We start from the raw sequence: 14632 nt of genomic DNA, 5'->3' as shown, positions 1-14632 counted from the left end.
GCGGCGGCGGCCGAGGCGCGGGGAGGCGGCGGCGGCGGCGGCCCGAGCCGGGCCCCATGGCGCGGGGGGACGCTGGCCGCGGCGGCGGGCTCGTGGCTCTGACCTTCTGCCTGCTGGCCGCGCGCGGTAAGGGCGGGCGCCGCGGCAGCGGCGGGAGCGGCTAAGGCGAATCGGTGCGCCCGCGACCCGGGGCTGCGCCGGGCTGTGGGGCTGGCTTGCGTCCCGGGTCCCGAGCGAGTGCGGGGCCGCGGGGCGCGGGCGGCCGGCGCCTGTGCCTGTGATGCCTGCGCTTGGGGGTCTGCGAGCCGCGGCCGGGGGGCGGGGGGGCGGCTGCGACGCGGATTTGGCCGCAGGGGGTGTGTGTCCTTGGTTGGCGGAGTCTGGAGTGTGAGTGTGTGTGAGTGTGTGTGTGTGTGTGCGCGCTCGGAGGGTGGGGACGGGGGGCTTCTGCGGGTGTACGTGTCCGCAGTGCGTGTCACGGTCGCGGCGTGGCATCGTGGGGCCGTGGCTGCCGGGTTGATGGCTTGCACCGGGCGGGCTCTGTCTTGCCCGCGCGTGTCCCTGGGTTGGGAGTGCGTGAAAGAGGAGGGGTGTGTGTGGGGGGTGTGTGTCAGCACCTCCATTTGTGTCAAGATCGTGTGTAATTGTGTTTATGGGGCTGAGCTAATATTTGGCCTTGGCTTTTGGGGAGTGTCCTTGCCCATGGTGGGGGGGGAACAGGGCAGGCGATTGAGGATTGACTGGGGGTAGAGGTGATAAAACACTCAACTTTGCCCAGTGGGTGTGGTCCCTGGGTCTGGTTGGGGGGGGGTTAGTATCGCTCCCCCAACCCGTGGTTCGGAGCGAGCTGGGGGAGGGGGCAGGGAACCAGTTGCTTTCGTGGACTTGTCCGACACTCGCTCTCGGGATGGGACGCGTGTCACTCCTGCCCCACCCACCAGGGGCAGGTCAGGGGAGCGTTGACCAGGTCAGCAAGGCCTCCTTCCAGCCCCCCACCTCAGTGCCGCGTGGGGGTGGGGGTAAGAGAGTTATCCACTCTGGAGGAAGGGCTGGGGCTAGGGTGACGGAATCCCAGTGCTCCGTGCCTAGGGCTCCTTCTTCCACCCGAGCCCTCTCGCTTTCCGTGCTGTGTGCGTTTGGGGGACGGCCCTTAGGGAAGGTAGGTGGCAGGGCTGGGGAGGGGGATGGGCTGCCCGCTTTGTTCGTCTAGTTCTTGCCTTCCCTGCCGAGGGGGGAGCTGAGGATGTGTCCGGGGCGAGTTGGGGAGGGACTTGGAGGTGGGGGTGGGGAGGGGGATTTCTCTCCAGCTGCTGCGGCTTTCCAGAGAGACTCAGCCAGGCCACGTGGGAGGGAGGCAGGGACGGCGGAGAGGGGAAGGAGCCTCCGTCTGGCCGGCCCCAGGCCCATCTCCAGGAAACCCAAACAGCGGGTGGGAAAGTGCGGGGAAATGCTCGGACCCCTTCTCTCCCGACAAAGACACGCCCCTCTCCAGCCCGTACTGGGGACTCGGGATTGTCAGGTGAAGGGGGCGGGGAAGTGCGGGAGAGGCCTCAGCCCTCCCGGAGCCCAGGGGATTAAGGAAAGTTGTGCTTACCCTCTGATGCTCTTCCAGGAGCTCCAGGAACGGGCTCAGGGTCACCCAGCCTAGCGGGATGAGGGCTGGGACCTGCGCTCTATCATAGTATACCGGTGGGGCCTCCTGCAAGGGGCTCAGTTTGCCTCAGAGACCTGGCCTCTCCTTGCTCTTGAGTGCACAAGGCAGGGGCAGGGCCCGAGCTGGGCTCCCTTGGCAGCAGTGTGCCTGGCTAAAGCAACAAGGCTACTGGCCCTCAGTCCCCCAAACCCGCTGAGTGTGCAAAGCTTAACAGGCCTGGGGACAGTCCTATAGAGTTCTGACTAGCCATCCTGATCTGAACCAGGTCATTCATTCATTCATTCATTATTCAACAAATATTTACTGAGCACCCTTTTTGACTAGCAGCTGCCTGGTGCCTGGAATATAGTAAATAAGGAGGCAGACCTTGTCCCTGGTGCAAAGCTTGCAGTCTGGTGTGGGGGAGACTGACAGGTGGTCTGGAAAGGTCAGGAAAGGCATCTTTAGGAAGTGACGAATAATTGAGCTCCATGCAGCGGGTCAGCTAGCCCTGTAGAAGGAGAACAATGATGGGCAACGTTCTCCAGAGTCAACCGCATGTGTAGGCGCTCAGAGGTGACTTCATTTAGACCAGTGAATGCAGCTAACTCTGGTTGGAGTTTAGAGCACAGGAGTGACAGTGGGGGAGGTTGGAGCGGGGTGGGACAGGGGCCATGGAGTGTCAAGAGAGAAGGCTGAAGGGGGCTCCTGAAAGGCCTGATAAGCCCCACCAAGATTTCGGCCTGAAAGCATCCCTCCCCGCCACCCCAGTGAGCCCTTGGCAAGTTTTAAGATCAGCTTTGCATCAGCTTACTGCAGCCAGTGTGGATAATCGGTTGGGCAGGGCTGGAGGTAGGAAGCTCAAGCTTCCTGGGAGGCTGTTGTAGTATTCCAGAAGAGAGAATGGTGGCAACAATTGTCGTGGCAGTTGGTGTGGCCATTGGTGTGGCCAGGGTAGCTGGCTTCTAGAGACATTTAGGAAGTAGAATCAGTAGGATCTGAGGATAGACTGAGTTTGCAGGGGGGCATGGAGGGGCAGGTACAGAATAGTAGACACTTCAGCAACCTGAACATGCCAGCACGCAGGGCTGGTGTCCCCCAACATGGCTCCAGCCAGGGATTGGGAACTGGGGAGATTTATAGGAATGGGACTCCTGTCCAAGGGTGGTGGTAGAATGCTGAGCCCTGGTTTCATCAGTGCAAGACGTGGGGCTCTCCCCTCCACCGAATCAGAATTTGGGGGGTGGGGATGCCAGAGGTCAGTAATAGAAAGGCACCAAGAACATGAGAGCTGCTTTCTCCTCACCAGGGAAGACCCCCACCCCCATCTCTTTCTCGGCCCAGAGATTCAGAGGCCCACCTCCCTTCAGTTGGGGTGGCCCTCTCTGACCCCATCTCCAGGTTAGGAACCAGGTCAAACAAGTTTCTCTTAATAGTGAATTTTATCCAGAAGTTACTTAAACCTTCACTGATCCGTTAGGTACTTTCATGGCCCAATTCATCATGTGTTGTGTGTAAATTAGCAGTTCCTTTCATTTCTCCTAAAGGTACCTCTTTCAAGTTAAGCTATCTCACAGAGTGTCATCCAGTGTCAGCACTGAAGGGAACTTAGAAATAATTTTTTTTTAATTTTAAGTGTTTATTTAAATTCTAGTTAGTTAACATATATGGTAAAATTGGTTACAGATGTAGAATTTAGTGATTCATCACTTACGTATAACATCCAGTGCTCATCGAAAGTGCCTCATTAATCACCCACTTAGCCCATCCCCCACCCACCCCCCTAGAAATAATTTTAGCACGAACCCATTTTCCAGATGAGAAAACCGAGTGACTTCCCAAAGTTGCACGGATAGGGACTGAACTGGGGCCGGAACCAGTCTCTTGGCTCTTCGAGCCATGCTTTCCCCGGATTTGGTACACAAATACCCAAGTTCAGTCTCTGCACCCCCTCCCCCTCACCTGAGAAGTTACCAGCTTTGGACTTGGCCTCCCTCAGTTGGTGTGTCTGAGTCTGGGCTCTGGAATTCACCCTTCTCCACTCCTCCCCACCCGCTACCTCCTGTTCGGCTTCCACGGTTTCTGAGGTACAGCAACCAGACTTGACACAGAATTCCAGATGCAGAACAGATGTCATTGCCAGGTGGGCTTGGGGCTCCCAGCTCCCTGGTGGGTGGGGAGAGGGGAGGAGGAGTAAGAGCAGCTTTGATGGGGGAGGACGCCAGCCCTAGCCTAGTCAGTGGAGGGTGATGGGAGCTGGGATTGGGAGGAAAATCAAAGAGATAATGTTCTGGCCCTGACATGTGGAGAAATAGAATCCTTGTCTTCCGGGCTAACTGGGCTGTTAGTTACCTTACCGCTGAGGCTGAGGCAGCCTCTGGATTTGAGGGGCTTTGGGGTCATTGAGGTCAGGGAAGCAGAGGCTCAGTAAGCTCTCTTTCAGATGCAGACCTGAGCATGTAAGCTGGTGCAGAGCCAAGACTTCTGGATGGTTCGATAAGAGGCTCATTACCTTGTCACATAGTTTGGAGGACAAAGTTCCAGCAAGTGATCAGAGCGTACAGGGAGAGAAAGGTGGGCACAAGAGAAAGATATTTTGAATCATATGAGCCATACGGCAGGAGAACAGGTGAGGTAGTGAGCTCCCCAGTCCTGGTAATGTTTAAGTACAGAGTTTCTTTCAGTGTGAGTTTGCTGTTCTGTCTCTGTGCTTTTTTTTTTTTTTTTTAAGATTTTATTTATTTATTTGACAGAGAGAGACACAGCGAGAGAGGGAACACAAGCAGGGGGAGTGGGAGAGGGAGAAGCAGGCTTCCCGCGGAGCGGAGAGCCCGACGCGGGGCTCGATCCCAGGACCCCGGGATCATGACCTGAGCCGAAGGCAGACGCTTAATGACTGAGCCACCCAGGCGCCCCTGTCTCTGTGCTTTTTAAGCACTTCGTTAAGTGTCTACTAGTTGCCAGAGAGCAGTTTCCACATGTATTATTCCCATCACATCCAGCCCTTAAGGGAGTTCCTGTAATTTTTACAGATAAGGAAATTGAGGCTTGGAAAAGCATAAGGGGCTGTGTCTCTACATGTCCACTTAGGTGTTCAAGGAATATTTATTGAGCACCTACTGTATACCGGGCGCTGTTTCAGGGACCAGAGGTTTAGAAAGCTGACTAGGAATTGATGCTGAGCTTGTTGCCTAATTGGGGAGAAAAGAAAGTAAAAAACCTAGAGTGATAACTGCAGTGACCACGGTGCCCAGGGTCATATGGGGCAGAAAAAGGAGAGGCAACTCAGTCAGACCCTGGGATGGCGTAGCTACTCTGGAGAGGGGGGCAGCAGGAGCAACAGATGGAACAGCAGAGCGCTTGCAGAGAGCTCAGAGTGGTTTGGTGCGGTGGGGACAGCGGGACGCCCCGATCAGGAGGTAGGCAGGAGCTGAGTGTGGCTTGGCTGTCAAGTCCACTGAGGCTGGGCCTCTCAGGATCACAGATGAAGGGAACTGTGTGGCCTTCCCTATGTCCCAAGCTCTCCTTCCAGCTGTTAGTGGGAGGGGATTAGCATGTGGTAAGAGAGGTGGCCAAGGTGGGGGGGTGGGGAGAGAAGTTTCTGGAAGACACTGACTTGGGTCTCCTGGGAAAAGAGAGTGGTGATGGGGGTCATGGAGGACTGCCTCTACACTGAAAACAAGTTGTAAATCTGTTGGGCCCTGAAAATCAGAAGTGACAAGGCATTGATGTTTGTGGCAAGTTGTTGGCTTAATGAAGGAGACATCTAGGCTTGGTTCCCCTCCCCCACCCTCTGGCCCCTTTCCTGAGAGTTCACTGGAAAATGGAACCCCGGCTCACACCAGGCCCCACTAACCCCACGAAACAGCACTGAGCGGGCCCTGAGGCTCAGCAGCAAATCTCCTTTCTGTCTGGGTTCTAATTGGCCTCATAAAATCTAATTTATCCTGTAAGTGGGTAAAATAATCTGTTAGAAAAAGATGTGAGAGATGGCCTCAGGGCTCCCAAGCTCTGTGTCTCTGACAGGGTCTCACCAAGGAGCCTGAGGAGAAGGAGCTGTGGCAGAGGAGCTCCCATCGAGGCAGGAAGCTGGGGGGCAGCTGGTGTCCACCGTGTCCCCAGTCCTGAGAGGGACAGCTGAGAACTGCTTGTGGGAAGGGCTTTGGGGGTCAGCCATGGCAGTGGGCTGGGGGTGGCAGGAAAGGGGTGGCCAGGAAGCCACTGGACAAACAAGGTCCACTCCTCAGAGCATCACTTTTGCGAAAAGATCTGGTGGTGTAGGAACCACGTTTATGTTAAAAGATCATTGCTATGTAATGGAGCAGAATGCAAAATATGTCAAAGGTTTAAAAATCAAAACGTTTGGGGCAGTCAGCAAGCCTCCTGCGTATGCTCCCCTCTGCCACTGGGAGAATTTTGGTGAAAATGAGAAAAGTGGAGACTTCTCCTTTTCAGGCTGGGGAAACTGAGGCTGAAAGGAGGAAAGTAGTGGGCCCAAGGCCATATAGTGAATGACCCAGGAGGACCCTGACTCCAGACCAAGGCTCGTCCCCACCCATACCCCGTTGTCCATCTAGGCAAGAGGAAGGTTGGCTAAGGGACCTGCAAGTGGCTTTCGGATAGGAAACACATAAAGCTTCCCTTGGGGGGACAGGGGCGGCCTCACAGAGGGTTGGTGCTGGAGCTGAGCCCCGGGTGGCGGTGGGGGGGTGGGAGGCATGTCCTGGGCACAGAAGTTGGGCTGGGCACTGAGGCAGAGAGAACCTTTTACTCAAGAGCAACTGTCTCCTCAGTGCTGGATTCATCCCTAGAACGTCGAAGGACAATTTCCCCAGGCTGTCTCCCAGAGAAATGAGATTACCCCCCCCATTCCGGGCCTCAGTTTCCCCACTTATATACAGTGAGGAATCTCAAGCTTCCAAGACATTTCCATCACCACCGTCCTCTCTGAGGGGGACCCCTGGTTCTCTCCATCCCTGTTGGTTTCCCTGTTGGTTTCCCTGTGCTACCTTGTTGGGTGCTCGGCTCCTCAGAGGTGGGGAAGCCAGACATCTGCTGATCCATGAATATTCAGGAAGGGAATCGGAGCCTCCTCTGGGCTCCCCAGCCAGCCGCCCAGCCTCTCTGGCTGCCGGCCTGCCCGCCAGAGCCCAGGCTGCTGACATACCCAGCAGCTGCTCAGGCCCCAACTGTTCACATTGTTTGTTCAGCGCGGCAGGGGATTTTCCAGGCCCCGGACGTGCTTTGGGGGGCAGGGAGGCCGCCGGAGGGCTCAGGGATTCGTGTCATGTGAGGCTTTTCTCCCCTGAAGTGCAAACTGCTCAGCGGCTAGAACCGGGCAATTGGAAGCCGCTGGGCTGAGAGCCTGGGCTTGCCTTCCCCCTACCCTATGTTTGAATCATAGAATCGAGGGCCTCAGAGGTAGAAGGGACTGGTTGTTAAGAACAGTAATTAACATTGGTACAGTAAAAGAAAAAGAAAAAAATCTTTCATTAAAAAAAAAAACAAACCACCTCAAACACTTGTACAGTTTATGAAGTGCCTTTAAAGAATGAGCTCCTGTCCCTTGGTTGATGGCGCTGACATCCATCATCTTGTTTACTCCTCACAGGCTTGGTAGTATCGTCTTCATTTTACAGATGTGGAAAATAAGGCCCAAAGAGGTTAAGTGGCTTGTCACACAGCTGGTAGGTGGAGCAGCAAGATTGGAAACTATATTTTCCGCTCCAAGGTCAAATGCTCTTTCCACCACAGCAAACAGCCCCAAGTGATGTGAATGCCACTTTGGTTTCCCCAGTCAGAATGGAGACTGGATGAGGACAAGGCCTGCCTTCTCCCTGCACCCATTAGTAATGCTGAGCCCAGGTGAGCAGGGGGACATGCCAGCAGAGCCTTCCTGACGAATTAAGAAAGGCAGAGGCCCACTTGGGGCCCCCTTGGTCTGTCCATCCTTCGCACTGTAGGGTCAGAGCCCTGGCTTCTGCCCTGGCCTCCTCAGCCAGCTAGGACTTCTCTTTGCCGCTCAGTCTTGTTTTTCTTCAGGAGTGCTGAGAAGAGAGCCTGGGGACAGACAGGGGTTCTAAGCGGTTCTAAGGGGTTCATAGATATGTCCGGGTTTGGATGAGTATGGCAGAAACCGGGGTATGCATGTTCAGGTGTGGAAGGCTGTGTCTACAGTTTTTATGTGTGTCTAGATGGTGTTCTGTAGGTTTGTTCAGGAATAGGTATGTCCAGGTATGATTATTCACTGAATTGTCCTAACATCATAGATTCTCACACATCACCTGCTACGTTTGAGTAAGACTAAAGTCCAGAAGGAGAAGTGACTGACCCAAGGCCACACAGCTAGACTGTGACAGAGCCAGGTCCAGAACTGAGGGGCTGCCTGATTCCCAAGCCATTCGGCTTTCTGCATGCCCTCCCATGGCTCTCCGCCCAGAAATCAGCCTTGTAGTAAGGACAGGCCATTGCACTCACCTCTGTCCTGGGTTCACTCTCAGATGTGCCATTCTGCATTTAAGCAAAGTGTCAGGCCAGAGGATAAGAAAGGACCTCGGGCCACTGAGCTTGTAGGGGACAGGGAGGCAGCAGGCCAACCTTCCGGAAAACACAATTGGGAGAACCAGCCATTTCTTTTTTTTTTTTAAGATTTTATTTATTTATTTGACAGAGAGAGAGATAGCGAGAGAGGGAACACAAGCAGGGAGAAGCAGGCTTCCCACTGAGCAGGGAGCCTGATACAGGGCTCCATCCCAGGACCCCTGGGGTCATGACCCGAGCCAAAGTCAGACACTTAACAACTGAGCCACCCAGGCGCCCCAGAACCAGCCATTTCTCTATGAATAATGGCTACTGGGCCTTGCTGAAATGTTGGCTGAAATGATAAGCATTGGCCTTTGTGTGTTTTCGCCTTGACCCTGGGTTGACATTCCCTCCCTCCATTTTTCCCCTACTCTTCCCTCTGTGGCAAGGGCCAGTGTTGGAGCTCAGGCTATGTTGGGGCCCCTGGAGACAGGCTCTGGCTTGCTGTGTGGCCTAGGGGAAATGAACTGAGCGGTAGGAAGGAGTGCTCAGGCCCGCCTGCCACCGGGGCACGAGGGGGTTGGATGACCATGGTTAAGGTGATCTGTAAGGTTCCAGGGAGGGAGGACGTTACTGAGCGCCAATTCTGTGCCAGGCCAGGCACCATGCTATGCTCCTTTCCTACCCTGCATCTCACAACAGCTCTAGGAGGAAGAAATTCCTGGGTCCTTTTTAATTGAGATACAGTTCGCACGCCACAGAATTCACCACTTAAAGTATACACATCAGTGGTTTTGAGTATGCTCACAAGGTTGCACAACCATCACCACTATCTAATTCCAGAACATTCCTATCACCCCAAAAAGAAACCTCATCTCCTTTCACTATCGCTTCTCATTCTTCCCTCTCCCCAGCCCCTGGCAGCCATTAATCTAATTTCTGTCTCTGTGGATTTGCCTCTTCTGGACATTTCATAGAAATGAGATCATATATAGCATTTTGTGACCGGCTTCTTTCACTTAGCATAAAGTTTTTAAAGTTATTCCACGTAGCCAATATTGGTACTTCATTTCTCTTGATGGCTGAGTAAGATATTTATCCATTCATCAAGTGATGGGCATTTGGGTTGTTTCTCCTTTTTTCCTATTATGAAGAATGTTGCTAGGCACTGTGTTTTTTGGTGGATGAGGAAACTGAGCCCCCAGGGAAGGTGGGCACAGAGAAGAGCGGCTGACTGCCCGAGATCACAGGTGGTAGGGGCAGAGCCAGGATCCAGACTCAGGCCTCTCCACGAGACCTGTTATTCCATGAGTTGCCCCAGCCCCTGGGTGGGGGACTCAGGATCTGGAGGCTGTGGGAGGTGGGAAGAAGCACACTGATGGCCCTGGGGCCTGCCCTCTCTGCAGGGGAGCTGCCGTGGCCCCAGGAGACCACCGTGGAGCTGAGCTGTGGTGCGGGGCCACTGGAAGTGATCCTGGGCCCAGGGCAAGCTGCAGTGCTGGATTGTAGTCTGGGGGCCGCCGGACCCCCCACCAGCACCACATGGAGCAAGGATGGAGGCGCCCTGCCCGAGCACGACCACCTGCGCCTGCTACCCAACGGCTCCCTGTGGCTGTTCCAGCCGCCAGCACCTGATGGCAGTGACAAGGCAGCCCCCGGGGTCTCAGAGGTCATTGAAGGCAGCTACTCCTGCCTGGCCCACGGCCCCCTTGGAGTGGTGGCCAGCCAGGCTGCAGTGATCAAGCTCGCCAGTAAGTGCCTGCATCGGGGGCTGAGCTGAGACCCAGGAGGCCTGGGGTGTGGGAAGGGGGATCCCCATTAACTCCTTGCACACAGGCCTGTCTCTTCCCCTGCCTCTCGTCCCGCTCAGTAGGTCCCTTCCTGGTATGGCTACCTTCTTCCCACCTCTCCTCTTCTTCCTCCTCCTTTTGTTTCCCTTTGAGTTTGAGAGTCTAGGTTGTGCTCTCCTCCGGGAAGCCTGCCAGAAAGGCTTATTAGAGTGTGGGGGACTGGAGCAGGTGCAGTGCCTGGAGTCAAGCCCCATCATCCAGCCCACCCCCTCGGGGGTTCTCAAGAGGCACAGATCACCATGAAATCATTTTAGGCCAGGAGAAATGTCCATCTTCCTGCAGTCTGACCACCATGGTGACGTTAGGCGTGGGGCGTGGCAATTCATTCTGACCCAGCGTCTGACCAGTAATCACTGCTTCTTATCCCCCTGCTGCCTCTTCAACTGTCTCTGTTGGCTGGAATTTGCCCTGCTTGTGTTTCTGTCCACCGCCCCCCCACCCCCGCGCTTCTGTGCGTGCATCCGCGTGCACACGTGCATGTGTGTATGTGTGTTTCACCGTGTGCGCCCCCTCTCTTTCCCGTGCTCCTCCCCTGTCCCTGCCTGTGTCTCACCGTCCTCACCCCCAGCACTCGCAGGCTTCTCTCTGCACCCGGAGTCTCAGGTGGTGGAGGAGAATGGGACTGCTCGGTTTGAGTGCCATATTGAAGGGCTGCCGGCACCCCTCATTACCTGGGAGAAGGACCAGGTGCCAGTGCCTGAGGAGCCTCGGTGAGTGTCCTGTGCGGGAGTGGGGAGTGGGTCCCAGTGGGCTAGCCACAGAGGGCCCTGGCGTGTGCTCAGGAACCAGGATTCTTAGAGCCACGGTGGCTCCATTTGCCCAAACTGACTTAGGAGCCAACCACGGCCCGGCTGTCCGCTCACATGGGCCCCCAAGAAAAGTTGGGCAAGCACTTTTATTCCTTGCAAAGAATGCCACCCACTAAGCTACGGAGCTCAGACAGAGTGGTGATAGAGCCCTTCAGACCTTATCTAGTCCAACCACTTGCCTTACTGAAGAGGAGACTGAGAGCCAGAGAGAAGCTATGTTTTGTCCAAGGCCACACAACGAGTCAGTGGTAGGAAGTTCGTTGTTCGGTTAAGAGCAGAGCCCGGAGGCTGCTGGGAGGCTTTTCTCTCTGCAGAGTTCCTCCGGAGGTGCTACCTTAGATGCATAACCTCTCTTGTCTCTCAATTCCACCCTGTGGGGTGCAGCACCTGATATAGGTCCTTCCCGTTTTACCCTCCTCCCTCCCCGTAAAGACAGTGAGTAGGTGGCATGGTCCCAGGGAAGAGTTTCGGGGGTGAAAGAGAAGCAGAAGCTAGACCCAGGACTTGACCCTTACTGTGGCCTCCTGGGAAGGCCCAGATGTACCTGCAGCACGAGCAGAAGGCACAAGGCTCGTTTGCTTCTGTGGACTCCGAGCTGGTCTCATGACTCGGTTGTCACCCCGTGGATTCTTTTTTTTTTTTTTTAAACAGTTTTTATTTATTTTTATTTTTTTATTTTTTTGAGAGAGAGTGAGAGACAGAGAGCACGAGAGGGAAGAGGGTCAAAGGGAGAAGCAGACTCCACGCTGAGCAGGGAGCCCGATGCGGACTCGATCCCAGGACCCTGGGATCATGACCTGAGCCGAAGGCAGTCGCCCAACCGACTGAGCCACCCAGGCGCCCCCACCCCGTGGATTCTTACCTCTTTGGAGATGTGGCTCCGAGGCCTCTCCCAGCCCCCCGCCCCAGTCCTCTGCCTCCATCTCTCCAGCTGTAGTACCAGCTCCCTCGCTCTCGTTCTCTCGTGGTGGAGGTGGGGCTCCGTGGGCTCAGAAACACTGGTTTCCAGGTCTCCCTGCCCTGAGACTAATCTGTCTTGAGTGTGTCGAGTTGTTCCAGCTCCTCTGACTTTTGCCCACATCTAGGTGGCGGGGAAGGTGTAGGAGAAACTTCTGGCTAGAAAAGCCACAGGGCACATCCCTGCAACATTTGTGAGGGAGGAAGAAGGGCAGCAGGTCAAGCTGCTGATTTGGATGATTGCTTCACCTGTTGCTCCTCGCAGAGGCCTTTCTCACTCAGCTTCATTCCCCCCATCTATAAAATTAAAGGAAAAGAAAAAAATGAAAGGGTTGGATTAGATCATTGTTCTTTGGAGAACATTAGTCACTAAAGGTGCTTCTCGAGAAAAAGTATTCTGTGGCCAAATAACGTCTGGACAGCTGCCTATAAATCCCCTTCTTGAAGCTGACAAGGCTCTGAGAAGTCCTGTACAGAAAGCCTGTTAAACTTGTTGAACCAAGCACTTCCTAGACTCATCTGCCCACAGCCCCTCTTGCCACAACCCCATTAACATCCCATGAATGGGCATTCTAGGAAGCGACCTTGGAAGTGCTGACCCAGCCTTTAACTTCTGTGCCTTGCAAATGCGGGCCCCTTGCTGCTGTCTGGTCAGCGCTTCCTGGGAGTTGCTGAGTGAGAACCAAGGGAGAGCCCACTCCTGGCAGGCCCCAGAGAGAGTAGGAGAGAGCAGAGAAGTCGCCCCGTGTCGAAAGGCATGGTAGGCCCCACTTAATGGGAGCTATGTTTTCTCACTTAATCCTTCCCATCATCCTTCAAGGTAGGTATTTCTTATTTTCCATATTTTCCTCTATTTACTTTTAGTTTATATTCCTGGAAGATGCCTTTTTCACATTCACATAAGCAAAACTGAAGAAACAGTCATCACCCAAAGAAAGTCTCTGTTAGTTTTGATGTCTAGCCTCTGGAATTTTCCCCTATATGTTTATAAATAACCTCTTTTAAAATTTGGATTATATTGTACATACTGGGGTTTTTTGTTTGTTTGTGTTAAGTAAACTCCCAATGTGGGCCTCGAACTCATGACCCCTAGATCAAGAGTCACATGCTCTACCTACTGAGCCAGCCAGGTGCCCCCATACTGAGTTTTTTTGTTCAATCAACTTTTTTTCCAAAACAAAAGTGGGATTATAAAGCAACTTCTACTTTTTTTTTTCGCTTAACACATCATGAACATCCTTCCAGGTCTACATACGTGGTTATGGCAGATATTATTATCTGGATTGTTAAGTGAGCAAACCGAGGATCAGAGACAGAAGTAACTTGGCCCAGGTCACATAGCTAGGACACGGAGTGTGGGATGCCGGAGGCCTGGCATGAATGACATGCAAGCCCCTTGTGATTCGGTGGTTGGGGTAAGGAAGCTGCAGGGTCTGAAGAGGTTCATGCTACAGATGGGCTCAGAGGTCAGGCGGGCCAACTGTGGGGCCGAGCAGAGAGGTGACTTCCCGCAAAGTTTCCCGGCAAACAGTAGGGCTCCGTCACCTCCCCACATCTAGTCCAGGCATCCTTCTATGAAGCCACAGGCCTCTCCCAGAAGTCTGGAGCTGCCAGTTCCAGGGCTCTGGGAGTGTTTGCCCCCAAGTCCTCTGAAAAGTGATCCTTAGCTATAAATAAGCCAGGCTCACATGTCCCAGCACATTGTGTGGGGGAAATAAAGAAATGTCTAAAACAGCAACTTGATTATGCCCAAGGTATGTATTTTTACACATGCCCAGATATAGTACATGTACAAATGTGCTATTCATAAACGGAGCCCAGTGGTTTGGAGACTGCATGCCTTGGAGGCTGTATGCACGTGCAGTTAATAAATACACTCTGTCAAAGGATAGGTGCATGTTTTTGGAACTGCTGGTGAAGAATAGACCCAAGGCAATTCCCTGGTACTTATACTAATTTCTAATGATAGAGGATAATTTTCCTTCCACGGGAACCAGTAATCAATGAGAGCAATGTTTCCCAAATCCCAAGCATTCACAAACCCCCTTTATAATTTTGGCCATTCCTGAGCCCTTTATTCAATCACTCACTTAATACACTTCTTTAAATCAGCTCTCTTCTGTAACTTTAACACATACTAAAAAGGAAAATTATCTCACTGCAGTAAAATGGAAAACCAGCCACACTAACCATAAATACAAGGTAGCCATAAAAATAAGTACATAACTGCTGGAATAAAAAAAAAAACTGTGTGTTTGGATCCACTTGAAATCATTTTTGTTATCACCATTCACTCACACTTTGAAAACATGACACCAATGGACCTCAATACTGTGGGCTCCCTAGTCCAGTCTTCAATTTCAATTTATTTATTTATTTATTTTCTTCAAAGATTTTATTTATTCAATTTCAATTTTTTCAAGTGTTCTACTTCCAACCTAATAAATATTCAAAAAAAAATTTTTTTAACACAACAAATAAGCATTCCCAGTAATCACACTGCAGAGAAAACCTCCCTGAATGATGGGACCTTTACCACCCATGACTTGTTCTGCTCATATCCTAACATATCACTTATCTAGTTTCCAAACATAGAGCTGCTTCATAAACACTGTTTGGTGACTTTTTTCCCGCCACTAACCAATATATCTTGGACGTCTTTCCAAGGACAGAGCTTCTAAAAACACATTTTAACAAAACAGAAAAGATTTTAGATGAACACTAAAAGGGGTTCCATCCCGCTTCTGTTGTCTGCAGTGATAACACCACATCTGAGGAGAGGTATACCTCTTTTCCTTCCTTCCTCCCTTCCTTCCTTCCTTCCTTCCTTCCTTCCTTCCTTCCTTCCTTCCTTCCTTCCT

The 14632-nt window shown here is 52.9% G+C and overlaps 1 protein-coding gene across 3 annotated transcripts in view; it reads left to right on the top strand.

Annotated features, from left to right (window-relative positions):
• Positions 1 to 31: 31 nt before the first annotated feature.
• The window catches only part of IGDCC4 (immunoglobulin superfamily DCC subclass member 4), a 38816-nt gene continuing 24215 nt past the window's right edge, over positions 32 to 14632 (top strand). For all 3 annotated transcript variants that reach the window (XM_034994448.1, XM_034994447.1, XM_034994446.1), the window contains exons 1-3: positions 32 to 126; positions 9562 to 9906; positions 10574 to 10715. In XM_034994448.1, coding sequence (XP_034850339.1) covers positions 57 to 126; positions 9562 to 9906; positions 10574 to 10715 — 557 coding nt within the window. In that variant the 5' untranslated portion in view covers positions 32 to 56. The remainder of the gene's footprint in view (positions 127 to 9561; positions 9907 to 10573; positions 10716 to 14632) is intronic.

The sequence above is a fragment of the Mirounga leonina genome, unplaced genomic scaffold (genome assembly GCF_011800145.1).
Source record: "Mirounga leonina isolate KUSES-001 unplaced genomic scaffold, KU_Mleo_1.0 Mir_91, whole genome shotgun sequence".
NCBI classification, from domain to species: Eukaryota; Metazoa; Chordata; class Mammalia; order Carnivora; family Phocidae; genus Mirounga; species Mirounga leonina.
The sequence above is the reverse complement of the archived record's forward strand: the minus strand, read 5'-3'. Positions and strand labels throughout refer to the sequence as shown.